Below are 27,752 nucleotides of genomic sequence, written 5' to 3' on the forward strand. Positions count from 1 at the left end.
GACCTTTGTCCCAAGCCTGCAGTGCCTTTACAAACCAGAGGTTCCCCATTGCAAACTGGGCTCCCGATGTCGAACAGCACCCGGCCACCCTAGTGCCGCTGAGGGTACACATTTGGTGCTACTTAGTTTTCCCATTTGCCGTGAGCTGATGTCTAGGAGCTTTGCTCCCACAACCAAGTGGCCTGCTCGTCAGCAGCCACCAACCGGAGGCCCCCTGACCCCTATTGAATAACATTTGGCCTCAGCACCCGGTCACCCTAGCGCCACTGAGGGTGTAACAAGAATGCATCTCTAACCCTGGGGGACCATTGAGTCAAACCCCAGAACCTCAACTCCCACTACCGAATACATACCCTAAAACAGATAACACTATGTTCGAGGCATATGAGCTGTAGATCGTATACTGGTGCACAGATCGCCATGTGGTGTTGGCCTTGGATGTTTGCACTTTGTCTTTTGTTTTGGAAGAAGTATTTGTAGTCACGAGGAAGGTGACTCTTCCTTAGGACGATAGTGCGCATGGGCATCGACTTCATCTCCAGATTGTTTTTTCCACCATCGGGTTTGGATGTGATTTGCTGCGCTCCGGGTCGGTGTCTGTTTCTAACCCTCCTTCGACGCGCAATCCCTTTCCACTCGACGGTATTGTCTCGATCACGTTTCCCTTTCGACGCGTGTCTTTTTAAACAAACTCCTCGACCGTCGACTTGGGCCTATCTGCGCCGACCACGCCAGCAGTCAATGGAAAGGAGTCCTTTAAAATGCCCAGAGTGTGGTGCTAAGTTCCCACACACGGATTTGCATGAGGTTTGTAATCTCTGCCTCTCCCCGGAGCACGAAGACAAGAACTGCAAGGCTCGTTCAGGTCGAATAAAACCATCCGTGATCGTCGGGCTCGACGTCCCAAAATGTCTTGTGGAAGCAGCACCATTCCGGACCTCTAAGGAGCAGATACCAATGTCCAGCCGGAGCAACATGGTGATGAAGACCTCTCCGTCTCCGAGGCTGACGACTCCGACGTTTAAGAGGAGACAGTCACCCTGGCTCAGTGGTCCGTGAGTACCAAAACCCCTCTCCCAAAAACCAGACCCAAGGCTCCGGTAGCACCCTCGCGCTCAGGTTGACACCGGCAACATATCTCAGATGTCCCGTCCTCGTGTATGAAACCTAAAGACAAGCCTTCGGGCTTGAGCCAGCCTCATTCTGGTGCCGAAAAGTCACATTTGTCATTAAAGCACAAGACCAAAGATGTGCACGCCCTTCTTCGTCGGTACCGAAGTCAACCTCTGCGTCGAAACATACCAAGGACAAAAATTCGGAACCGAAAAAGTCTTCAGAGGAGTCAAGACCCCACAGAAAGCCTCAGAGATTCGGTCCAAAGAACATTCTGACCTTTAATCTTCGGCGCTGAAAGAATACATTTTACCCACATAGTTTGTACTTTGGTTCTTGGATCCAAAACAAAAAACTTTTTATTGACCCAGACTGGCAAAGTCGTCGCCAAGCCTCCAAAAAAGAAAACACTGGACACTTCAGAGGAGTCTGAAAAATACCCTTGAAACGAAAGGAAATGAGTACTAAGACCTCTCCACCTCCTTCTCCTCCTCCAGCTGATCCACATCTTTTAATTTCTCCTCCACACTCCCCACAACATACTTTTTCATTTCAAACACTAAATGATGAGGATGATCATGCCGATGGGGGTGGAAATATAGATCTAGATAGGGATGATGATGCACATACGATTCCACACGACGTAGACCCGTGGATGACTACAACACAGATCCCGACCCACATAATGACCCGGACCTCTAGCCATCTAGGCCATCGCCACCAGATGACAATATTGGGTTTGCGCAACTAATCAATAGGGCTGCCCAATACCACCGGGTACAGTTATATTCTGATCCCTTAGAGCCGTGGTTCCCAAACTGTGCGCCGCGGCACCCCGGTGCGCCGTAATGAGGTGCCAGGGGCGCCGCGCACAGTCTAGGGTGACCAACCGTCCGTAAATTTCACGGACCATTCACCTTTTGTCTGTAATTTTGGCCATCACAGGGAGCAGCGCTGCTTCCTGTGAGAGGCCTCACCCCCCCTGATGGAGCCGCCTCGCACTCCTCCTGGGGCACAAGAGCAGCCCCTCCTGCCCATTGAAATTCTGTATGGGGCTGATTGCCACATACAGAATGACAATGGGGCAGTCTGGAGTGTGGCAGCATGTAGAGGCCTCCTCCTTGCTCAGGATACAGCAGGGAATTCTGTTACAAAAAAAGTAAAACGCCCAAGCTGCAACGTTAGAGAACACTTCATTTAAAGAAGCATGAAAAACAAGTTAATAAAAAGAACGGGCTATCTTCTTTCTCTGTCTTGTCATTTTAGAACTGAAGTATTTTCAATATTAGATTCAACAAAGCCATGGTTGCAGCTTTTTTTATTTTACGGAACCAACAACCATTGACAAAGCCAATAGTCCTGGCTAGTTGTTGGTGTAATGATACTTGCTGTATTATATATCTGGATGCAATGACAGAAACCACATAATACAAGTCAGGCAAAACACTATGCTAAGCGCAGATTTTTAGCCTAGGTGTTTTAAAGTACGCTCTTAATTACATCCATCTTTGAAGAGACCCCCCCAGTTTTTTGACACCACTTAAAGCCCTGGAAACACCACCATGTTAGTCACCTCACATCCTGGCACTGCATCATGTGTGACTCGTGACTTCTACGTTTTCAGTATGCCTATGTGCAGGTGTATAGTGAACCCCCCCCCAACCCTTGCTGTAGTTTGTTCTTGATAGGCCTCTTCTGTTTGCAACCCTGCAGACAATGGCTCAGCTCATGTGAAAAAGTGGGTGAGTAAATGAGTAAATAAGTGAAGGAATGTCTGAATGGATTACTGAAAGGATGAATGAAAGGGGGAATGGATAGATAATGAAAGAAAGGATGGATGAGCGAATGAGTGAAAGTATGGATGAGAGAAAAGGTAAATAGATGGATGTATGGGTGGAAGGGTGGATGGATGGGTAAAAGGGTGGATGGGTGTGTGACCGGATGGATGGATGAGTGAAAGGGCAGCTGATGAGCGAGTAAATTGGTGGATGGGTGTGTGAAAGGATGGATGGATGGATGAATGAAAGGGTAGATGATGGGCAAGTAAATGGGTGGATGGATGAATTGATAAGTGAAATGGTGAAAGGATGGATGAGTGAAAGGGTGGATGTAAGGATTGATGAGTGAGTGAAAGGGGGTTTTATGGACAAAAGGATGGATAGATGAGTGAAGTGAAAGATGAGATTAATAATTCAAGCATTCCAACCATTATAATACCTTAATTGTGTCCCAATTACTTTAAGGAAGACAACAGGAAGTACATACCCCCACCCACCCACCGGTAAAAAAATGGTGGGGAGCCACGGCCAACTGCCGGTTAGGTCAAGGGAGCCACAGGTCAATAAAGTTTGGGAACCACTGCCTTAGAGGAAGATTTTTTTACTTGAAACCTTTGCACCCTCGTAGAAGTCCACGCACACCCTGCCAATGTTAAAAGGCATGTTCAAACATGGCCCAAACGTTTTTAAGAACCGTCGGAGCCAGGATTCTCAACACCAGGGTAGGCAGCAACCAAGTACGAGGCAGCTCCCAATGACCCAGTTTACATTAAAGGTCAGGTCCCTTTGGATTTTCTTGTGGGGTCTAATGCACGTAAGGGGGCAAACTCAGAGTACAGGTGGGTGACACCCCCCCCCACTCCTGATTGAGTCCAAACGAATACACATCTGGTAAATGTATTGCGTCACAGGCTGCAAATCATTGGAGGATTGCCAATGCCCAAGCTTTTTTGGCCAGGTACTGCAGGGCTCCCTATGAAGAGCTTCAAAAGCTCATGCAACACCTTCCTGACCAGTACAAACAAAAAGCCAATGACCTTATACAAGAAGGGAAATTGACAACAAACACCTCAATTAAATGTGTGCTCGACGTGGTTGATACTGCATCTCGTGCCATTAACACTAGCGTTTTGTTGTGCAGGCACGCTTGGCTTAGAGTCTCCGGATTCAAGCAGGAGGTGCAATCTGCTATTCTTAATCCGCCATTTGATCAAGAGCATCTTTTCGGGCCCTCGTTTGACACCTCTTCAGAAAAGATAAGTACACTGCTAAGTCTATGGGGGCCTTAAATTGCCTTCCCCTAGAGGTTCTTTCCATTGCTCCTTCTACAGAGCTGGTTCCAAAACTATTGGTTCAGAACTTCCCTCTTCTTCCTATAAGAGCCCCACTCAAACGTCTTCCAGAGGATACTTTGGCGAGGCTACAGAGGCAACAATGGTAAGGGAAGAGGTCGCAGCAACAATAACCGCAACTCCTCTACCACCAAACATTGACTTCCCTACACTCCTCCCCCACCCCCGATTATCCCACTCCTCTCTGGGGATGTCTCTCAGTTTTGCAGCGTGAATCTTTCTGGATTCACAAGGCTGTGCATTATTCCGCGGTCTAGTGGTTGGGTCAAAAATCGTAGTCTTTTCTTTCCTTTTTTTTTTCTTTTTTCGTAGCCCACCTTCTGGTGTACTTCCTGTGATGTCGGCACGCTTCCTGCAGAAGCTCCCACCTTTGGGCGCCATCTACAGATTCTTTTTTTCCGTCGTTGGGTCTGGATCGTTCTAGATAGCTTCTAGAGTTGTTGGAGAAAAGGGAAAAGCTGAAATCTACTGAAAGTTTGGAGAATACATCCAGGAACAAGACTGCCGGGACGACTAAGGAAGAGAACTTCGATGTCCAACGGAGAATGCGCACACAGGAGGCCCCCTGAGCGCAGGAATGGACAAGACCCTGTTCAAATTCTGCCGCAATTGCCACCACAAGTATGCGCACGAAAGCAAGGATTGCAACGCCTGCTCCGTCTTCACGCCGAAGACTCTCCGGATTAGAGAGAGGCAGAGGAGAGCCAACCACAGCATGCAAGGAAAAGGCCAACCTCTGTCTCTTTGGCACTTGGGCCTCGCCAGTGACGAGGACAACATCGCCGATGGACCAGATGACTTCACGGGCGTAGAGACCCATAAGAAGACTACAAAAAAGGTAGGAGAGACGTCGACCCCTAAAGCCCCGACACTCTCTAAAGCCTGAATCAGACTCTCGAAAAACAGAGTCCAAGTCCACGAAGGGAGCACTGGTGCCGAAAATTTCGAAGACCGCAGCTGCACCCAAGGACAAACAGCCCAGCAGATCCTTCGAAAAGGACTCTCAGCGAAAACACACGAACAGCCTAGGTCGTCTAAGCACGCCCCCGAAAAGGAGCACTTGACGCCGAAGGAAAAGGACCCGAAGACCCCATCGAAGTCGACTACGTCGAAGAGATCGTCCAAAACACTCGACGCTGAACAGGCCGCCAAGATGGAAAGAAAAAAAGAGAAGGCTCGAGGCCAAAATGGATAACATCATGCAAAGGAAAAGATAATTCGACGAGCGGATGAAGAGGTTCACCATCCCGTCGAAGCCGGTGACCACTATCGTCAAAGAGGAGTTCGGCACCGAAGAGCTGCCGAAAACTCCCGAGCCCCAGGGAAACCAAGAGGAAGAGGGCATACACTATTTCGAGGAAGGCTAAGAAGACAAGCGCACGAGTTTGAACTCTGCAACCTCGGTGGCGCAGGACCTGGATTGGCAGGACCTTGACGCTCAAAGGCCGGAGGAGGCCGTGGAGACGTACCCTTCGAGTCCTTCGCCGCCTGATGACATTGGGATCTACAACATGGTCATCAGGAACGCGCCAACCGCTAATGGAGTGAAGCTGGAGGAAGAAAAACCAAAAGCCTGCTTCCTCCTAGAGACCCTGCTCCCCACTCAAACCAGGAGTCCATTCCTCCCTATGCTACCAAGTGTCCTGGACCAGGGGAGAGAGGCATTCAAAGAACCAGCAAGCTGCAGGTCTGTCACGCCCACGACAGAGAAAAAATAGAAACACTCCTCTAAGGATCCTCCCTACATCCAAGGATCCGTCACAGCGGACTCCATCATAGCAGCAACAGCCAGAAAAAGGGCCAACGTTCCCACACTCAGGCCCACCACCTGACAAGGAGAGTAAGAGGATAGACCTCACTGGAAGGTAAATGGAGAGGAATGCCTCAGTACACTGGCGTATTGCCAACTCGAATGCCCTACTGAATAGGCATGCGTACCAGCATTGGGACGAGGTCGGACAACTGCTCAAACACCTCCCTGAGCAATACCAACAGAGGGCAACACATCTGGTGGAGGAAGGCAAGAATATAGCTAACTCATGCCTGAAGTAAGCCCTGGATGTGACAGACACGTCCAGCAGGCTCATGATGATCGGGGTTACAGAGAGAAGACATGCCTGGCTGAGAATATCAGGCTTCAAGCCGGAAGTACAGAATAACATCCTGAACACCCCCTTCAATGGTGAAACCCTGTTCGAAGCACCAGTGGATGAGAAACTCACCCAACTCAAAAAGGAAAATGAAACTGCAAGGTCCATGGGGGCCTTGCAATTCAGAGGAATGAGGAGAGGCACACAGACACTGAGGCCAAACTGAAGAGGGGGACACCAGCCGGGAACGTCACATCAGACATCCCAGCAGGGCTACCAGGGCAACAACCAAGCACAACAGGGCCAGCAGAAACAAACCTGGCAATACCAGCCTCGGGGGCCAGTCTTTTTGCGGGAGGCCCAATGGAGGATGCCAAACAAGAAGGGGGGGCCAGCAACCCACTTCAAAGTGACTCCGCACCACCAACCGTGCCCACCCAAACAACACCTCTAGGGGAGGGGCACAACAAAGTCAACAAGAGGGTCACAAGGACAAAAGACCAACGAACATGTAACACCTGTAGGAGGCAGACTAAAACACTTCTTCCAGGAATGGAAGAAAATAACAACTGACAAATGGATAATGAACATCGTACAGTTCGGATACTGCATAGAACTAGAAAAGATACCACCAAACAGGAAACCGAAAAGAAAAACGCACTCGGCAAAAGAACTAGTGCTACTCAGAGGAAACTCAAGAACTCCTCCACAAAGAAGCCATAGAAACAGTACCATTCAAAGAAAGAAACAAGGGAGTGTACTCTACTTCCTCGTACCAAAGGTGGACGAAACACAGGCCCATCCTGGACCTAAGGTTCCTAAACCAATACATAAGACAACAAATTCAAGATGACATCTCTTCAAGAAGTCATTCCTTAGATAAGGGACGGAGACTTTGTCCACCATAGACCTGCAGGACGCCTACCTACACATTCCCATGAACAGACAGCACAAACATCTACTGAGATTTGACATCAACAAAGCACAGTACCCGTTCACCGCCCTGGCCTTCAGACTAAAATCCGCACCAGGGGTCTTCACCAAGTGCCTCGCTGCTGTGGCAGCGCACCTAAGGAGGGAGGGGATCCATGTATACCCCTACCTCGACAAACTGGCTCATAAAGAAACGTTCCTACACACAATGCAAGGAACATGCACAACGGGTCACAAAAATGCTAACCGAACTGGGGTTCTCAATACACTGGGGGAAATCCTCAATTGAACCAGAGCAAGTGCAGATCTTCCTAGGCGCACAGATCAACACCATACAGAGCAAAGTGTTCCCCAGCGACAAGAGGACACTTGCCCTGCTGAAGGAGACACGTCAGTACCAGAAGGGGCGAGTTCTGACAGTGAGGACAGCAAGCAAGATCATGGGGATGATGGCGTCCTGCATACTAGTCCCCAATATACGGCTACACATGAGACCATTCCAGGAATGGCTGCAACAATGGTCACAAGCTACAGGGAGTTGGGAAGATCTAGTGGTTGTAACGCACGCAGTGCAAGAGGAGATAGCGTGGTGGAACAAGGAGAACATAACCAAGGGGAAGCCTTTGATACCACGAAACCCAACAGTGACCATCACCACAGACGCATCCCAGAAGGGATGGGGAGCACACATGAACAAACTCAAGGTGCGGGGCCTTTGGACTCAAACAGATGCGATCAGGCACATCAACTACCTGGAACTGAAGACGGTGTTCCTCGCCCTAAAAACCTTCCAGAAACAGCTGTACGGCCAAAGAGTGTTGATACAGACCGACAACACCACAACGATGTTCTTCATCAACAAACCGGGAGGAACACAATCAGTCGCACTATCCAACCTAGCGCAGGACATATGGAGATGGGCCATCCCACTGAAAATAGACCTCCACATACACCTACCTGGGAAGGACAACGTGGAGGCAGACTGGCTCAGCAGACAGACATCGGCAGCAGACAGCTCAACGCACAAGAAACACAAAGGCTATTCAAGAAGTGGGGGACTCCGACAATAGACCTATTTGCAACACACCAGAATGCAAAATGCCGATACTTCGCATCCAGGCAACCAGGGGAACAATCACAAGGGAATGCCCTATGGATAAGCTGGTCGAAAACATTTGCCTATGCCCCCCCCCCAAGCCCCCCCCTCCATACCACTGATGCACAGGGTACTCTGCAAATGCTGAACCAGCAACATGACTCTGATTCTGGTGGCACCACAGTGGGCCAGGCAGTCATGGTTCTCACAAATAGTGGAGATGGCGCAGGGACCGCCTCACAAATTCGGGAAAAGAATGGACTTGCTCTCCATGCAAAACAAAGAGGTACTACACTCAAGAGCCGGAGAGCCTCTGCCTAGCGGCGTGGCTCCTGAAGACATAGTTTGCACATCTGAAATTGCCGGAGAGCACACTGAGGGTGCTACGAGAGGCAAGAAGGCCTACCACACGGAGGTGCTATGTGGCAAAATGGAAAAGATTCTCACAATGGTGTATTCAGGAGAAAATGCACAAGAAGATGACAAGGGAATCAACGGTGCTAAAATATTTAATGCACCTTCTCAAATTAAACCTAAGTTCCACCTCGCTGAGGGTACACCTAGCAGCGATAGTAGCCTATACAATAGGAGAGACAGGGAACAGCTTCTTTACATCACAAGTAGTAAAAAGATTCCTGGAAGGGGCTAAAAGATTAGCACCACCAAAAAGGATGCCACCACCGGCATGGAACCTTAATTTAGTACTAACTGAGCTTATGAAGGCACCTTTCGTACCAATTCATAAGGCATCACTACCAAATGCTCGCAATGAAGACAGCCTTCCTAGTGGCAATCACCTCGTTACGCAGGGTAAGCGAACTGCAAGCGCTAACACTGCAAGAACCCTACATTCAAATACACAATGATAGGGTGGTAATGAGAACTGACCCACACTTTATGCCAAAGGTGGTGTCACTGTTTCACATGCACCAGACAATACAAATACCAAGCTTCTTTCAAAATCTATCCACAAGCGCAGAGAGGGCACTGCACACTCGAGACGCTAGAAGGGCAGTAATGCATTACATGGAAAGAACTAAAGAGCACAGGAAAACAAAACCGCTCTTTGTGTCCTTAGCAAGCAGTTTCCTGGGTTGACAAGTAACAAAGGGCACCATTGCACGATGGATCGCACAAACGATACAATTCTGCCACAAGCAGGCAGGCCAAGAACTAACAGAGGGGGCACAAGCCCACTCTACCAGGAAAAAGGGAGCAACAATAGCCTTCCTGGCTAACACACCCATTCAAGACATATGCCTGGAGGCAACATGGGCTTCAGTGCACACGTTCACTAAGCACTACTGCGTGGATATACAGATGAACAAGGAAGCACAAGTAGGACAGAGTGCTTCAACATCTATTCAACAACCAACGCTCATCTTCCACCCAGCCGCCACAAACGTAACAAACCGCTACAAAGTCTATGCACAGCATAGTGAATCCAGAAAGATTCACGCTGCAAAACGAATAGTTTCTTACCTGTCGGTGTAGTTTTGCAGCTTGAAGACCTTTCTGGATTCACTAGCGAACCCACCCACCTCCGCCGGAAAGATGAGGCAGGAGAAGAAGGTGGAAATACAAGGGATAAGATACAAACAAACTTTAAGAGACAAAGTGAAACATCATTTACATCTAAGGAAGAACTTGATAACATTGCCAAGGAATCACTAACAGAACACAAAAACAAGAAAAAAAAAATCCAAAGATGGCGCCCAAAGGTGGGCGATTCCACAGAAAGCGTGCTAACGTCACAGGAAGTACACCAGAAGGTGGGACGTCGACGCCCACCTGGGCTACAGGGGGACAAAAAAGAAATAAAAGACTACGATTCCGGACTCGACCACTAGACCGTGGAATAATGCACAGCATAGTGAATCCAGAAAGATCTTCAAGCTGCAAAACTACACAGACAGGCAAGAAACTATTTGTTCCTACCTGTTTGGAATTCAATCACAACAGACAAGTGGGTAAGACCAATTATCTAGTGTGGTTATTGCCTGGAACTCCCCTCTGCTCTCCCAAATATTCCTCCCAGACAACGTTCAATGTCCTCGGAACATCTGACAATTCTCAAACAAGAGGTTCTCTCTCTATTACAAAAACATGCAATAGAACCAGTCCCCTTGCCTCATCAAGGCACAGGGGTTTACTCATTCTATTTCCTAATTCCAAAAAAGGACGGCTCCCTCAGACTCATATTGGACCTCAGACCGCTAAACCTCTACATTCAATCTGAACACTTCCACATGGTCACTCTACAACAGGTGCTACTACTGCTTCAACGCGGCGGCCTTTCTCTCCACACTGGATTTAAAGGACGCCTAGTTTCATAATCCCATTCACCCCGCTCACAGGAAATATCTTAGGTTCGTGGTAGATGGTCAACACTACCAATTCAAAGTCCTCCCATTTGGGGTAACTCCAGAACCCAGAGTCTTCACCAAATGTCTCGCAGACAGCACATTCATGTCTGCCCTTATCAAGACGACTGGCTCATAAAAGCCAAGTCACACAGCAGCTGTGTGCAACACACACACACACCACAATACAACTGCTTCACGACTTGTGATTCACGGTAAACTTTACCAAATCCCACCTCCAACCGTCCAGCATACAACAATATCTAGGGGCTACGATACACTTCAAAAGCTCTAGCATACCCCAACCCAGTCAGGATAAGCATCATACAAGCTTTAATAGCAACATTTCAGCCTCAACACTCACTACCAGCTCAAGTGTTCATGCAGCTAATCGGGATGATGGCCTCTTGCATTCTCATCGTCCCTTATGCAAGACTTCAAATGCGTCCCTTACAGGAGTGTTTGGCACGTCAGTGGAACCAGGCCCAAGGTCAGCTAACAGATCTGGTCTTGGTGGATCGCCGTACCCATTGCTCTCTGGGGTGGTGGAACACACAACCTTTCCAAAGGGCGGCCGTTCTTCGACCCGTTTCCACAGATTGTGCTAACAGCAGATGCATAGCTCACCGGCTCGGGAGCTCCTTTTCAAACCCATACCATTCAGGGCATGTAGACACCTCGGCAAAAACAATTCCACATAAATTATCTGGAATTGTTGGCGATCTTCCTAGCGTAAAATCTTTTCACCTCCACCTCATAGGCAAAGCTGTTCTGGTCGTACAGACAAAATGACAGCAATGTATTACATACAAAAACAAGGGGGTACACACTCTCTGCAGCTTTCACACCTAGCTCAAAGCATATGTAGATGGGCCATTCCGCAAACTCTATATCTCCTTGCAGAACACCTCCCAGGAGTAAACTATCAGATTGCAGATCTGCTCAGTCGTCAAAGAGAGCAGACCCACAAATGGGAACTTCATCCTCAAGTTCTGCTTCCATTCTTTCAAATGTGGGGCCACCCAGAAATAGACCTGTTCGCTACACAACAAAACACAAAATGCCCAAGCTTCACATCCAGGTATCCACACATTTTCCAAAGGAAATGCGCTATGGATGAACTGGTCAGGCAGATTTGCTTACGCTTTTCTGCCTCTCCTGCTCATTCTGCTAGTGGTTCGGAAGCTCACAGCATTCCCTCACAGTGATCCTGATTGCTCCAACATGGGCCCGACGGCTATGGTTCGCAACCCTCTTGGAACTATCAGTAGTTCCTCATCAAAAGCTACGCCTCTCACCCAAGCTTCTCACTCAGAACCATGGAGAGATATGACATCGAGATCCCAGTCAACTCAACCTTGTGATCTGGCACCTGAAATCTTAGTTTGGCTACCTCAATCTCCCGTCAGACTGCATCAACATCATTAAAGAGGCTAAACGTCCTACCACCAGAGATTGCTATGCCGCAAAGTGGTAAAGATTTGTAATTTACTGTACAAGTAACAAAATCAACCCACTAGATGCTTCTCCTCAAAACATCATCTGTTAACTTTTGCATCTACAACAATGTAACCTAGCGTATACTTCCATTAGACGACATCTCGCTGCAATAGCATCCTATCTCCAAAACAGACAACTCTTGTCTTTGTTTAGGATACCAGCTATCAAAGCATTTATGGAAGGACGTAAAAGGATCATTCTACCTAGAGTTCCACCCTCTTCAGTATGGAACTTAAATTTGTCCCTTACCAGACCCATGGGTCCCCCAATTGAACATCTGCATAAATGCGAATTACAATTTCTCACCTGGAAAGTAGCTTTCCTGGTTGCGATCACCTCTCTCAGAAGAGTCTGTGAACTCCAGGCATTAACCATACATGAACCATTTCTTCAAATCCATCATAAAAAAGTGGTTCTTAAGACTAACCCAAAATTTCTACATAAAGTTGTCAGCTTTCCACCTTAACCAGTCTGCAGAACTCCCAGTGTTTTTCCCTCTACCAGACTCAGTAGCAGAATTAGTTTTTCACACGCTACATGTAAAAAGAGCGATACTTTACTACATTGAAATAACAAAATCCTTTAAAAAGACTAAACAACTTTTTGTGGCTTTCTCCTAACTCATAAAGGCAATCCTATCTCAAAAACAGCGATTGGAAGGTGGATTGTTAAATGCATCGAAATATGCTATGCTGAAGCCGAACGCACATTAACCATTCTCCCTAGTGCTCACTCCACATGTAAACTAGGGACATCTATGGCATTCTTGGGGAACATTCCCCTAGATGACATCTGCAAAGCAGCAACTTGGTCTACACCACACATGTTCTCAAAACACTATTGTGTAGACGTGCAAGCTTAACAACAAGCTAGTGTGGGCTAGGCTGTATTAAGAACACGTTTTCAAACCACTGTAACAGATACAGGTAGCCACTGCTAAGGAGGTAACTGCTGTATAGTCTGTGCTAAAGTATACGATTTACAGCTCATATCCCTCGAACGGAAATGCTCTTACCAGTATGCAGCTGTTCTTGACATGTAGAGCTGTAGATTCGTATACGCCCAACCGCCACCCCGGATACCTCTAGCTGTTCCAGTACTATCTTACTTCTATACATTATACAGGGCTCGACAAATCCACTCGCCCGCTCGCATTTGCGAGGGAGAATGGATGAGGACGAGCTATTTTTAGGTCCTACTCGCCCTTTCTGGCGAGTAGGAAATCAAACTAACTTTTGTCTTCTGTCTTTAAAAACAGAGCAAAAGTGACACGATTTAAAGGCATTTTTATTGCTCACAAAGGAAATGAGTAATAAACATGCCTTTGAATCTTGTCACTTTTGCTCCGTTTTCAGAGATGGAGGTCAAGTGGGTTGGAGTCAGGTCGAGGGGATTTTCCATGGTACTAGACCTGCAGGACTAGTACCATTTTTGAGATTTGTCGAGCCCTGATTATACATTGACATCCTTTTCTATTTCTTACTAACTCCATCATACCCCTTCATGGTAAAACAATCTGGAGATGGAGTCGATGCTCATGTGCACTATCGTCCTAAGGAGGAGTCACTTACCTTGTGACTACAAAGACTTCTTCCAAGACAAAAAAAAGTGCAAACATCCGAGCCCAACACCAGATGGCGATCTATGCACAAGTATACGAATCTACAGCTCTACATGCCAAAAAAAGATGCATACTGATAAGTAGCATTCTCCTTTTCTCCATAAGATAACATTGACTGTTGTTCTTGGAGTGGAGTTTGAAAACCTAAAGAAATTCTTTAACATTGTACTAACTAACAAAAACGATTTAACTTGCCTGTTTACAGGAAATGTCCCAATGTAGTATCCAGGTATGCTACAATGTGTAAGGAAAGTAATCTCAAAAGTAACTTGCCTGTAATCTTACTTAAAATCCTATACAAAGTATATGTACTATATTTACAAAGCATTGCATTTTTCAGAAACAATACTGTAAGTCAAAACAAAGTGCATATACAATTGCAATCCAAACTGTTACAATCTGTATATTTACTGCAAAGTACTTATCACTTACCTCTGCCAGACTTGCTTTGTTCTAGGAAATCAAATAACTAAAATATATATTTTCATACAAAAACAATTGGTCTGAAGTTCAGTCTTTGAGTGTGTGAATTAATTTGATGACTGAGTGTGCAACAAATGCTCAACACTGTCATCCGATACTACCTTACTGCTCGCTCACCCTACCACAAATAGAGAGGGAGGTGCTATCTAACTTAACCTCTGCCTACCTTTGGGGTTCTGATGGACTCTGTACACACTATACCTCACTTTGGTATAGTCGATGCAGAGCCAGCTTCCCACACATCTTAGTTAGCTTTGTTCCTGTTTGAAAAAGCTCTTTTGAGCAGTTTTTTGCTTTCTTTTTTGTAAAATTGGACGAATTTTCTTTAAGAATAAGGGATTTGTAAGTTGCCAGACAGAGCTCATGTTTAGTTTTCTGTGTCTCTTCATAATTAAGTCTCCAGATTTTTTCCTGCCTACGACAGTCTTGTTTTTGTGCACTTTGTTCTCCTTTAAACATGGGAGCTGATAGTCTTTCGTTTGGCATTTCTTAGCTTAGGTGGTGCTAGCAGCTTTGTCACGCCATGCCATATATTGAGTGGCTGCAATGCCGGTATTGGTGGAAAGATCCGGAGATGAATTGTTGAGTTCTTCTACCAGCCTGTCGGGCTTTATGGTATGCCAAGCTCAAGAGATATTTGAGCCTGATTTGATTGATGGCCTGTTAAGAGTAGTATTATGTCAGCTTAAAAAGAATTGCTTTATGGTCTGACCATGCAAGTCTAAAAGCATGTGAAGTATGATCCCCAAGGGAATTTGTAGTGGCAGACAAGTCCAGCTTGACAATGGCCAGTAACTGTAGCAGATGCTGCAATTTGCATCAACTAGGTGGCCGTGCTTTGATATGCTGCGCTGCATAGCGTCCCCTGACCAACCGCTGAGCTCGCCCCCAATAAGGATTGCTGCGATGCACAATAGTAATAGCATTGGTAACACTGGTGAGTGGACAGGAGTTTTTGAAATTTAAAGTTTGTGGAAGTTCCAGGGACGGTCAACACCCCCTATTCATTTTGAACTGAAAATTAATTTGTTTTACACATTTAAACTAAGTGCAGCTGCCTGTATTATCCCCTCTATGGAACTCAATACTGCATTGGAGAGGAAATCGAACAGGCTGTTCTGAGGGTGCTTTGTTTTCAAAAGGCTAAGCATTGCCATGGTCCCAAGAGCTGAGCCAGACATTTTGGTTAATATCTAGTTCGTTTCTTTGTTGGCTTAACCAAATTAACTTGATACTAGTCTTGTGAGTTTCACTGGATATTTTTTAAATTTGTACGGGTTCTTTGGAGTTGACTGAATATTTTGTCAAGTGTATAAGACAACTGTAGATGCTTGACTGACTGTTCTGTTTGTTAATGCAGACGGCAGGAAATGATCCATACTGTTTTGTGGAGTTCTACGAGCACCGACATGCAGCTGCATCATTGGCTGCAATGAATGGCCGGAAGATCATGGGTAAGGTAAGCCATCCAGTCTAAAGAGTGAGGAGGAGAACCCTGTGATAAGAGCTCAAGTCAGAGGATAAAATAGATTTTTTTTAAAAGAGGACCAAGGAAGCTGGATTTTCTCTGGTAAGCAGCTGTGGTTGAAATGAGTGCAGCATGGTAAGTGGTTCTTTGCCTATAGCTCTGTATACAGAGAACAAACCAATGCAAACACAAACTAGGTAATTTTGTAGTCTCCTCTTAAGTGTTCTGACCTCTCTATAGTTCATAACATCGTTATTGTACTTTTACCTAAAAGTGATGGTGTGAACTCCTTTATTTTAAAGAAATGTTCTTCGTCGCAATGCTTATTCAATAGAAAAAAACTTCAGTAGAAGAGATGTGTAGAGTGCTCCTGACAGCATTTTTATTTCCACCTAATCTACATTTAGGATAGACAAATCAGAAATGTTTCCTGACAAGGATTCTAAAGTTCTTGGGCTGTTCTTAGACGTTTACTTTTTCAGTTCCAGCCTGTCCTCACTGGAAGCCCTGGCGCGATCTGTTTCCACCCTCTGATTCTGTGAAAACAAACATTAGCTTTGTGCTATGTTGCCATGTCTAAATATAATTTAAATCTGAATTGCTACTCTTTTTTTTCCATTTTCTGTTTTTTTTTTTAATGTACCATCTAGTTGGTTTGGTGGACTGTATGGCAATTTAACTTTAGTAGCGGTTTTCTCACAGAAAATAAAGTTGACACAGGTATTGGTACTAGCAGATGTAGTATAAACAGAGTTAAACTTGTTGGAATTGCACTTTGCCTTTGTGTGATCTATGCTTGCAGCACTACGTTCAATCCGCGTTCATTTATCACATACAAGGCATTCTGTTTGTGACTGTATGGAAAGTGTGATCACCTCATGTTCAGAAGGCCCCTTTAGAGTTGTCTTGAATGTCTTTATGATATAGGAATTAACTGTAGGGATTGCACTTCTCTCAAATTTGACCAGTAAGTAAACCAGGTAACTATTGCCGTGAGAAACATTATTGGAAATCATTATTTTGAGAAATATTTTGATAAAGTAAAATGTTTTTAAGACCACCTATTTGAGATGAACCGCCCTCTTAAAGCAAATTCACCTTCCCAGATAGCTCCAAATGTGTAATAGTTCACACTATTCTTGAGTGACTAATTCAACATTGTTGTCTGATTAAGAATTGTAGTTATTAAATTATGCTATAATTTGTACCTGGTTTTACACGGTAAGTCTGAGAGTAGGACAGACCAGTGGCTGAATGTTGGGAATCAGTTTGAGGGCTTACACGTTGCCAAGTAAATTGTATGATGTTTTTTCTTTTCTTGAATATAACTATGGCAAATTGTTTGTAGGAGGTCAAAGTAAACTGGGCAACAACTCCCAGCAGCCAGAAGAAAGACACAAGCAGTAAGTTCATGTTATTATTTTTCTAAGATTTGAAATAATTGAACTAAATTTAAACAATCATTTCATGAGAATTCAATGTATTATCAGTAAAGCTTTGATAAGCCTAAGAATTTTTTTCATGTGTTTATGCTAATAAATTTAAGAACAAATTTAATCTTTATCATCAGGTAGTACCGTTGTCAGCACACTGCGTTCACAAGGTAATTGTCTTTTTAAACATACAAATGAAATCACAAAGGTGTTCACTAACCGGTTGCAACTAGTTTGTGTGTATGGGGTAGGCCCTCCCTTTTTCCCCAGCGAGCATGGGTATCGTCCACATCAATTTTGCTGCCAATGGCTTTGTTTAAAGCTGCTTGTAAAGACCCTTCCCTGTCATCCCCCAAACCCTGCCTGTTTGTTACTTGCCTTGGCAGTGACCTCTTCCCTTGGAGATCCATTCTGTAATCTAGAGGGTAAGGTGTGCTTCCCTCTAATAATGTGATCTTCTTCTGGTGTGGACAATTTAGAAACTTGGAATTCCTCCATCCTGGTTGCCCCAAAGTATTTTCCTGATAATAAAGCAGCATTAAAAGATGCAATGCCCAATGCTGTTGGCTGTATTTGAATGATATTTTAAAATTTCTTCTGAACAGTGGCTAGCAATGCATAGTCCTTTAAACCAGACTCCGTTCTAGCAAGCTTTTTGGGTATTTGCAATTGCATTGTACATGTTTCATTTCCCTGTCTTTGTTCACTGGTGTATGCTCTGCTTTAGGTGGCACTTTTAATACCCTGTCCAGGCATTCACTCTTATGGACTGTTTTAGTTGGGGCTTATACTACATTTTGAAGGGTCAAAGGAGCATTTGTAACAGACTGAATGACTAACCCTGACTCGAAATCTCGCTTTGGAACTTGGTTATGGTTTAGAATGCCACTGGTCTGTTTTATAGGCGATACCCATGTTAACTTGGCATCTGTGGGGTTTTATTTTTTTTTGGTTTATAAACAATGTCTCCTTGATTCAAATTAAAATGAATAGTACAGATGTGTGGGTGATTGGTTATAAGTTTCTATTAGATGTAAGTTATTATGTGTACTGATGTAAGTTATTATGTGTACTTAAGATTTGAGTGGTACAGCCATATATGCACCAGGTTATTCAAATTGTAGTTTTCTGCATTGTGGAGTAATTGTCTAGGATATTACATGAAGTGACATTTTTCTCCGTTTCTTCCCTACCCTCCTCTAAGATCACTTCCATGTCTTTGTTGGAGACCTAAGTCCAGAAATTTCAACAGAAGACATTAAAGCGGCTTTTGCACCATTTGGAAGAATATCGTAAGTTATTTCTTGAGAAGAAATAGTTGGATATTTTTTATTTGTAGCAACTGAATATTCATTTTGCTAGCTTACATCTTGAGAAGACATTTCACAGTTAGATAAGAGAGCGAGGCATTGGTGGTATCACTTAGTATTTTGAAATATGCATTAGTTTGTAGATAGTGCACTGCCACATGAACTTCTCTTGGTCTTAGTTGTTTTATAATGCATACCAAAATTAAATACTTGGGCAGTCCCACAAAATGAACCCTTCAGAGTGGGCTAAACATGTAAAAGAGTCATGTGTGTAATGTAGGAGCTGGCTTTATAGTAGGGATGGACAGTCACATGTTCTAAGAACTCAATAAGCCCTTTTTCAAATGTTTGATAGTGTGAATTGTTTCCATTAAGCTCCGATGTTGACAATATACAACCCCAGATCATGTTTACATAGTGTAGTGCTATTTAATTAAAAAAAACATGTAATTGCAGCTTTCGGTACTGTGAGATTAATTGAAGTAGGACAGTTATTAAATATACCTACGCATGTGCAGTCTAAGTAAGCAGTGTTGCATCTTGGATTTTGTTGCTCTTTATAAAATGCTTGCTTAAAACCTACATACAATAAGTAAATGTTACAAAAGAAAATTTGAAGTCATTGTATTTTGGTTAGTAATTCTAGTTCGTCATTGCATGGTTTGATAGTTTCCAAATAATGTTGGAAATATTTAAATGGTTGATATATTTCTTAGAGTAAAGTATTTTGTGCCTTGCCTTTAATTGCAGCTAGGGTATTCTTATCTGGGACTATTAGACATTAGATTAGTCACAAATCGAATCGTGGAAGCACCAGGTTTCTCACATTTTAAGTGATTTCTTTCTTCTATTCATGGGTGCAGATTAGCATGCATAGCTTGAGTCCTAGTCTTTCTCTTGATGTACAACCTCCTTGAAACATATATTTTTAGCTTTCTATACGTTTTACTGTAATGGAACCAAATTTGCAAGTATGTTTTTTTATCAGCAACTTGGAATACAAACCACAACCAGCATGTTCTTTTCGAAAGCACCAGTTTGTAAGGTGAATTATAAAAATAAAAAAAAGAATGATTAATAGTGTGGCAGCAGAATATTGTAATCTTCTCTTGGCTAGTTTTAAAGGACTGAAAATATAGTTTGCGGTTAACCCTGAAATATTCTTGGCTGGCAGCTTGATTTTTAGAGGGGTGATGCATACAGGTTTTGCGGATTTATATTTAAACCAACCATTCATTAAGCTACTGGGAATGCCACAATAAATCAGTTATAACTTGGAATATCCTAATAGTTCTACATCAGCTAAAATATCCTATTTTCCCCCGTCTTTACTCTGTACTATTCTGGTATAGCTACACAAGTCATGAACAGTGTGGGTGTTGGAAGTTACAAAATAATTTGGAATATTTGCCTTCGCTGGAATGTCTGCAAACTTTTATTGCCTTCTTTTTAGTAGGCCGTTTCCCATCTTCCACTGTGAGTGTTCAACCAGTGCCTCTATATACGTGCGTGTGTGCTTGTGTATGTATATATGTATGTATGTATAAATATATTGATAAAGGATTCTGTGAAGCCGAAACACGTCTCTCTAGCCATGGGGTCGTGTGAGACCGGAATCAATAAAGAAAGCCATACCTGACATCTTTGAGTATGTGCCATCTTCTTTGTTGGAGTAGGATGGAGTGAGTATGTGTGTGTGTAGTATGTATGTGTATATATATATATATATATATATATATATATATATATATATATATATATATATATATATATACACACACACACACACACCTCTACTAGGGAGCCGCAGGCCAGCTAAACATGCATTCTGTACACGTTTCTTTGGGTGACTAATTCACAGTAGAATACATTTGTATCCATTTATTCTTTGTTCTGACCAGTTAACTGTTTGTTTTCAAATGGTTTCCTAAAAGGAATACGAGCAGCTGATAAAAGCAAGAAACTTGCTAAACAAATTAATTGCTGTCTTAGGCTCCAGAAACATAACTCGGACTGCTGTATATTTCAAAATTTAAGATGCCTTCGGTGCATCAATGTCACTTGTGTTGCGAGTACTGTTTACAGGTGCCTAGCCAAATAAACCTATTTGCAGATTTCAAACTAGTGTACCTTTTCCATTTTAAGAAGGTACAAGGTTTCTTTTCAGAAGGGCTTTTTCCTTAAAGGATCTAGCTTAACTTGTACCTCAAGTATACAAATGAATACATGATGTAATTTGGAAAATTCCGAATTACGATCCTTCTGTCTGTCTCTGCCTTTCAATATCCTCTAAGATAAGTATTACTTACACTACTGGGTATCACACAATGTGCTTACATTCAGGGTTTTATAGTAAATTATTTATCCACATTCTTCTTCGATGGGAGATGGAGCAGGGTCTCTTGCACCATGTCATTTGGAGCACTGTGAGCCTTCCAGGTCACTCATCACCATGAATTTGACACATACTATCGTTTTTATTTATATTGTGTTTCAAGATTTGAATATAATGTTGAAGCCTCCTCTTATTTGTGTTGGCATGGTGAGCTACGTTGGAGTAGTATCTGACAAAATTATTGTCATGTAATGTTTTGCGTCCATGGTAAGGGTCAGTAAAGTTTCATTGATTTGCAGGGATAACTGAAAAATGAAATAGTGAGGGCATGTGGAAGACCATTTGATTATTTCAGCAAACTTACCCACAGCTGTTTAGGTCTCGTCTATTACATCCCGAAGGGATGATAGGCGAGATTTATAGTAAGCAAACCCAAAGTCTACCCACTGCGGATCGCATACAGTTCATGTGAGCCAGGGGCGTGCACTTCATCGCCAGCCACATCACACACCACCATTTGTCTGTGCCTCTGCATCAGACTTCAAAGGCTGCCGCTCCACCGCATCAGACTTGTTTTTATGCCTCCTGGGTCTTTGACCCACGTGACCTTCAGGATCTGCCTCATTCCTCGGTCTATTATCGCTTCATTCTGGTTCATGTGCTGCTTTCCGCGTTTGCCTCAGCTGGATTTTGCACACACACTAGTCATTCCGGTCAGGCAGTCACTGCAGTGAACTCTTTGTGTTCTCTGCTTGGGACAGAGGTCCTTCCTCCGTTGTTCCCATCGTTCTGCAAGGCCAGTGAGACCGCACACTTTTAGGGCCACACTTATCCTCAGAATGCCCGGAACTCCAAACCTCGCATTCAATCCAGGAGGTAATTTTTAAGCCCGCTATATTCTATGGGTGTTTGCAATCAAACACAAGCAGCATCATAGTGTGCACAGTTTAGCATTGATTTCTCAAACAGTGCATGTGAGCCAGGCGCGTGCATCTCGCCAGCCACATCGCACACCACCATTTGTCTGAGCCTCGGCATCAGACTTCAAAGGAATCTGCTCCAGATCCCCCCCGCCTCACACCCCTCCATACCGTCACCACTGGACTTGTGCTTTCACTTGCTCCCTTTCTCCTCTCACCCAGCATGTCTGTCTTGCTGCCCCGCCCCACACCTCTCCCCACCGTCACCGCTGGTCTTTCCCCTTCTATCCTTTAATTCCAATAAAACACTGCAGTCTGTCCCTCCCCATCTCCACTTCATTCATCACTCCCTTTCCTCCCTTTTTCTACACTCTCCCGTCCTTCCTTCTGTAGTGATCTTCATTTTCTTCCTTGTTACTGTTAAATCCTATCCCTCTTTCTCTTTGTTTCCCCCTCTCCCTGTCCTCCCTTGGTTGTGCCCAAAGAACCTCATGAAGTTTCTAATTGTCCGTTTGTCGGTTCCCCAAAGGCCTTTCATGATAAGGCGCCATACTTATTATTTCTCAAGTTTTCACACTAATAAATTACTTGGCCTTGTAGCCTTTCACGTAACAGGCTAACTTTGGTGACAAGGACAAGATGCATTTCTCTCCTCCCCCCCCCCCCCCCCCCCCCCACACCTCCCTCCACCCCCCCTTCGAATACTGCCATCTTCGCACAGAGTATTGTGCCCTATGTGGCCATACATACCCTTTTCTTTATGCCGCCTTTATGACAGTTGTTGCCATCAGACAGAGTTGCTCCACTCCACCTCCTTCAAGAGGCTACCACTGCAAGGCCAGTGAGACTGCGCACTTTTAGGGCCACATTTATCCTCAGAATGCCCGATCTCCAAACCTCACATTCGAACCAGGAGGTTATTTATAAGCCCGCTATATTTTATGGGTGGATGCAATCCAACACAAGCAGCATCATAGTGTGCACAGTTCAGCATTGACTTCTCAAACTGTGGGATTTTAGTACATATTACAAGTTCTTTTCACTGAATTATTTATTTAAAATATTTACTGTTGCCACATGTACTGAACCTCTTTCGAAGTGCAATCAAATTCAGTTCATAACTTGCAGCCTACAGTTGCACTGTTAACTCTTCCTGCATCTCTTATGTTCTTATCGGGTTTGAATCCTTGCTGTAATCAATTATCTGTAAGTCCGTGTCAGCCGTGCGCCTGCCAATACTTGCGCCAGCCCTTGCGCCCTGTCACAGGGCCCCCCCACCGTGACTAACCCCACCATCTGTCCTAGACAGGGGGTGTCTGCATATGACTGACTCTGCCCCAGAGTACTTGCTTTTCAGTTACACTGACCTTTCAGGAAAGCTCCCAGCCTACCGGTCATCACAGTTTGCCTCCAGGCCTCAGTTCTGATACATATTTGTGAGAATTCATACTCCGTGCCACATAATTACATGCCACATAATTACACTATCTATCGCCCTCACTCTATCGCCCCTCACTCTATCCATCTATCTATCGCCCTCACGCCTATCTATCGCCCTCCCTCCCTCGCCCTCCCTCCCTCCATCGCCCTCCCTCTCTCTATCGCCCTCCCTCCCTCTATCGCCCTCCCTCCCTCCCTCCCTCTATCGCCCTCCCTCCCTCCCTCTATCGCCCTCCCTCCCTCCCTCTATCGCCCTCCCTCCCTCCCTCTATCGCCCTCCCTCCCTCTATCGCCCTCCCTCCCTCTATCGCCCTCCCTCCCTCTATCGCCCTCCCTCCCTCCCTCTATCGCCCTCCCTCCCTCTATCGCCCTCCCTCCCTCGCCCTCCCTCCCTCGCCCTCCCTCCCTCCCTCCCTCTATCGCCCTCCCTCCCTCTATCGCCCTCCCTCCCTCCCTCTATCGCCCTCCCTCCCTCCCTCTATCGCCCTCCCTCCCTCCCTCTATCGCCCTCCCTCCCTCCCTCTATCGCCCTCCCTCCCTCCCTCTATCGCCCTCCCTCCCTCCCTCTATCGCCCTCCCTCCCTCCCTCTATCGCCCTCCCTCCCTCCCTCCTCCCTCTATCGCCCTCCCTCCCTCTATCGCCCTCCCTCCCTCTATCGCCCTCCCTCCCTCTATCGCCCTCCCTCCCTCTATCGCCCTCCCTCCCTCTATCGCCCTCCCTCCCTCTATCGCCCTCCCTCCCTCTATCGCCCTCCCTCCCTCTATCGCCCTCCCTCCCTCTATCGCCCTCCCTCCCTCTATCGCCCTCCCTCCCTCTATCGCCCTCCCTCCCTCTATCGCCCTCCCTCCCTCTATCGCCCTCCCTCCCTCTATCGCCCTCCCTCCCTCTATCGCCCTCCCTCCCTCTATCGCCCTCCCTCGCCCTCCCTCCCTCCCTCGCCCTCCCTCCCTCCCTCGCCCTCCCTCCCTCTATCGCTCGCCCTCCCTCCCTCCCTCGCCCTCCCTCCTTCCCACTATCGCCCTCCCTCCTTCCCTCTATCGCCCTCCCTCCTTCCCTCTATCGCCCTCCCTCCTTCCCTCTATCGCCCTCCCTCCCTTCCTCCCTCCCTTCCTCCCTTCCTCCCTCCCTCCCTTCCTCCCTCCCTCTATCGCCCTCCCTTGCCCTCCCTCTCTCTATCGGCGCCGCCACCGCATCACTCGGCACCGCCACCGCATCAATCTGTGCAACCATTCAACAACAACTGGTTCAAATATGTTCTACAATGTTTCAAGCTTTATTACAAATGTCACAGAAATGTTAGTATTTCACTTCTGTTCTTGGATTTCGACACAATAAAATACACTGAACATAATCTTCACAAGTTATTTACAAAAGTTTAAGCTATTGCCATTATACATCACAATAACTTTTATTTAAGTATTAAAAAAATTAAAAGCCATTATTTGTAATATCAATACATCTAAGTCACGTAAATACAACACATATTCCATTACAAATGCTATAGGTGTCAAATTTGCGAAAGTTATAACTATTGGCATTGTAAATGACCAAGCTATCAATTTCGCTATTTTCAAAACCAACACAAATTTAAAAAATTTTCATTTACAATACCAATAGCTCAAACTTTCCTAATGCAAGACCTATTGCATTGCAAATGCTTGTTTTATTATGGATTGCATCACACATTCTAGCTAGCCAGTGAGAACTACTCTTGGACAAAATGAATTGCGAGAGCTCCAACAATAACTTAGTGACTAATAATAAAGTACTGGGCAGTAAAGTGGGGGAAAACAAGTTCAACAATATATATAGTAGAGGCAGCTCAAAGTACTTGATGTTTCTGTGGAAGGCAAAAAGGACTGGATGGACAATTCAAATTAACTTTGCATACAATCTATTGGTTCTCAGTGTGGGAGGCGCTTTGCACATTCAATCTATAGTTTTCATTGCTTTTCTCTCATCTCTGGATATAAGTAGACATTTGTTGTGTTTGTGGTAAGTAAAGAGTAAGCGTTACTAATATTTTAGATGTTTGAAAGCAGGTATAATTGTTGTCGGAGAAGAGCAAGGTTTGTTTCTCAGGCAATTTGTAGTATATGTCCAATGTCACCCATCAATATGTAAATTATATCAGCCCTGCTGTACATAAAGGGAAAAAGGGGTGGAGTGTTGAGAGCCTTCAGAAATGTGTTAAGTCTGGTTTAACCAGGGGTGGTAGAGGTTTGGAGAACGACCTCAGACTTGAGCAACAGAATTTGTGGGTTTTTTTCCTTTGCATTTTTTCTTCTCACCAAATTTTGGTACATCTTTCTCTTGCCATTTGCTTTTTAATGCTTTAAGGTGTCAAAATAAAGCATATTGAGTGTAAACACCCTCATACCTTTGCTGTCGTCCCCATCTATGTTACCATGACATTCACAATTGTTTTACTCTATATTAGTTCATTTCGATGTTTTGGATTACAACTACAAGAAAGTAGCTGTTCATATCAAGTCTGTCTTTTCCTGGTTGGAAACTATTTTCAAATCAATTGATGGCAGAGTAGAATCTTTGAAATAATTGTTCACTAAAACTTAACTTGCCCTTTTATCCATTGATCATGTAATGGGTACTCAAGGAAATAGTTGCTTTGCTCTTAGCATTGGTTATGCAAGCCTTTCCACTCTGTTAGATCTTTCTTAATTGGAGTGCTTTTAATGATCTTCAAGGGGCGGGTAAGCTGTCTGCAGTCTTTTTACAAATAACTTATGTCATGGCAAAGTAGTTTGCATTTTTATCATGTGTTGTATTTGAATGCAATTAGTGGTCTTAAAAGAAACCCTTTTCTCATCTGGTTTCAAGAAAACATATGGTTTGTTTGTGTGTGATGTTACCTTTGCTAAATTGTGAGCAAATTGCCTGAGAAACTTTTTTTTAAAACATTCCCGTTTTCCTCAATATATGGAATGAGCTTTTAATTGGGATTTTTTTTATTCGGTCACAAATAATGGGGCTCTGGTTATTTTGCAGAGTGTCTGAAGAATGGACAGCAATTCCCTGGCTAACTACAAGCTACACATCACAGTAGATAAATGTTGTAGTTTTTCTTACTATTTTTTTTACTTCTATGAATCTGTTTTTTTTCTCTTGTAGTTTCCATTCAGACCTGTATTATTCCTGTTTTTTTAAACAGTCTTTGAAAACTCTTCCTTAGTTGATAGTTTAAAAAGCCGTAAGTGTTTCAGTGTTACTTTTATTCCATACTGCAACCATTTCTGAAAATGTCCAATTTCTCAAAATTTACAGCTGCCCAGTCCAAAATGGGGGTAACGAATTGTCCTGAGAAATTAACAGAAAAGAATTCAGTTAACAGGCGACGTATGCCTTTTCATTCCTATTTTTTATATTTTTTCTATTTTATCTTTTTAATGAGAAGGTAGAATGTGTTCGCAAATAGCAAGTTGTATTATTGCATGGTTGAAGAGCCATTCTTTTATTATGCTAGATACCTGTAAGTGGCCGTGATTCTTTTGAATAGCTGCTTTGACCATGCTTATTGTTAACATTATATAAGAGCAGTGTGGGGACTGAAAACCAACCATAGCAAAATTATTAATGTTCTGTACAAAATACAGATTGCATGTTTCCAAATATGTAATTTAAAAAAGTTGCTGCTACATAAATTCATAGTGAGCTTAAACAGTGAAACTGGCTTTAAACATTTTGCTGGTGATTCACATTAAAGGTGAGAGCAAAGTGCTGTTGTGTGTGTGTGTTTGTGTGTGAGTCCAATCACATTTTCATTGTTCTGCTGAGTATTGTGTGTTCTAGGCTAATGCGAACTTGTTTTCTTCAGCGATGCACGGGTAGTGAAAGATATGGCCACCGGGAAGTCCAAAGGATACGGCTTTGTCTCCTTCTTTAATAAATGGGTAAGTAGGTTTTTTAAAACTTGTTTATATGTGTACTTTGCAATGCTCTGACAGAAGATCCAAGTTTGCCATTATTATTCATGATATCCAGGATGCAATTTTCTTAAATACTCGAATACTAAAATATGCTTACCTATGGCTGGATTTCTGAAACATTTATTTTTTGAGTAATCCGGATAATCGCTTTCCAATATTGATATGTGCATTTATCCCGCTCATGACTTATCTTTTGCTTTATTTCTCCAATTGCGATTAGAAACAAGCACTTATAAAAAGAGAAGGGGTTGTAGAAGTGAAATTTAGGAGAATGGGTTACCAGCCTGCTCTAGAGGCCACTTTTTTTTCTTTCTGCTCTATGAAGAACTGGTCCATAAACCTTCTCCTTCGCTCACGTCCCTTTCAGAAATTGTATTGATGTGTTTATTTCTATTTTTTTAGGCGCCATGCCTTTGTTGGATTGTTCCCATGGGTGGATTCTATTATTGAGTCCCGTCCATATTTGCCATTGGCTTGACATCGTCTGTCCTGAATGCTGGCTTCTGATCAAAAATAGTGTTTAGTCTCTCCTTAGTACCACCTCCTCTTCATTTGTCCTTCCCAGGGCG

At 44.3% G+C, this 27,752-nt stretch overlaps 1 protein-coding gene across 2 annotated transcripts in view; it reads left to right on the forward strand.

Moving 5' to 3' along the window:
• TIA1 (TIA1 cytotoxic granule associated RNA binding protein) overlaps window positions 1–27,752 on the forward strand; it is a 229,701-nt gene that overhangs the window by 47,855 nt on the left and 154,094 nt on the right. For both annotated transcript variants that reach the window (XM_078666720.1, XM_078666719.1), the window contains exons 3-7: window positions 15,690–15,788; window positions 17,146–17,200; window positions 17,368–17,400; window positions 18,435–18,522; window positions 27,072–27,147. In XM_078666720.1, the coding sequence (XP_078522846.1) occupies window positions 15,690–15,788; window positions 17,146–17,200; window positions 17,368–17,400; window positions 18,435–18,522; window positions 27,072–27,147 (351 nt within the window). The remainder of the gene's footprint in view (window positions 1–15,689; window positions 15,789–17,145; window positions 17,201–17,367; window positions 17,401–18,434; window positions 18,523–27,071; window positions 27,148–27,752) is intronic.

The sequence above is a fragment of the Lissotriton helveticus genome, chromosome 11 (assembly GCF_964261635.1).
Source record: "Lissotriton helveticus chromosome 11, aLisHel1.1, whole genome shotgun sequence".
NCBI classification, from domain to species: Eukaryota; Metazoa; Chordata; class Amphibia; order Caudata; family Salamandridae; genus Lissotriton; species Lissotriton helveticus.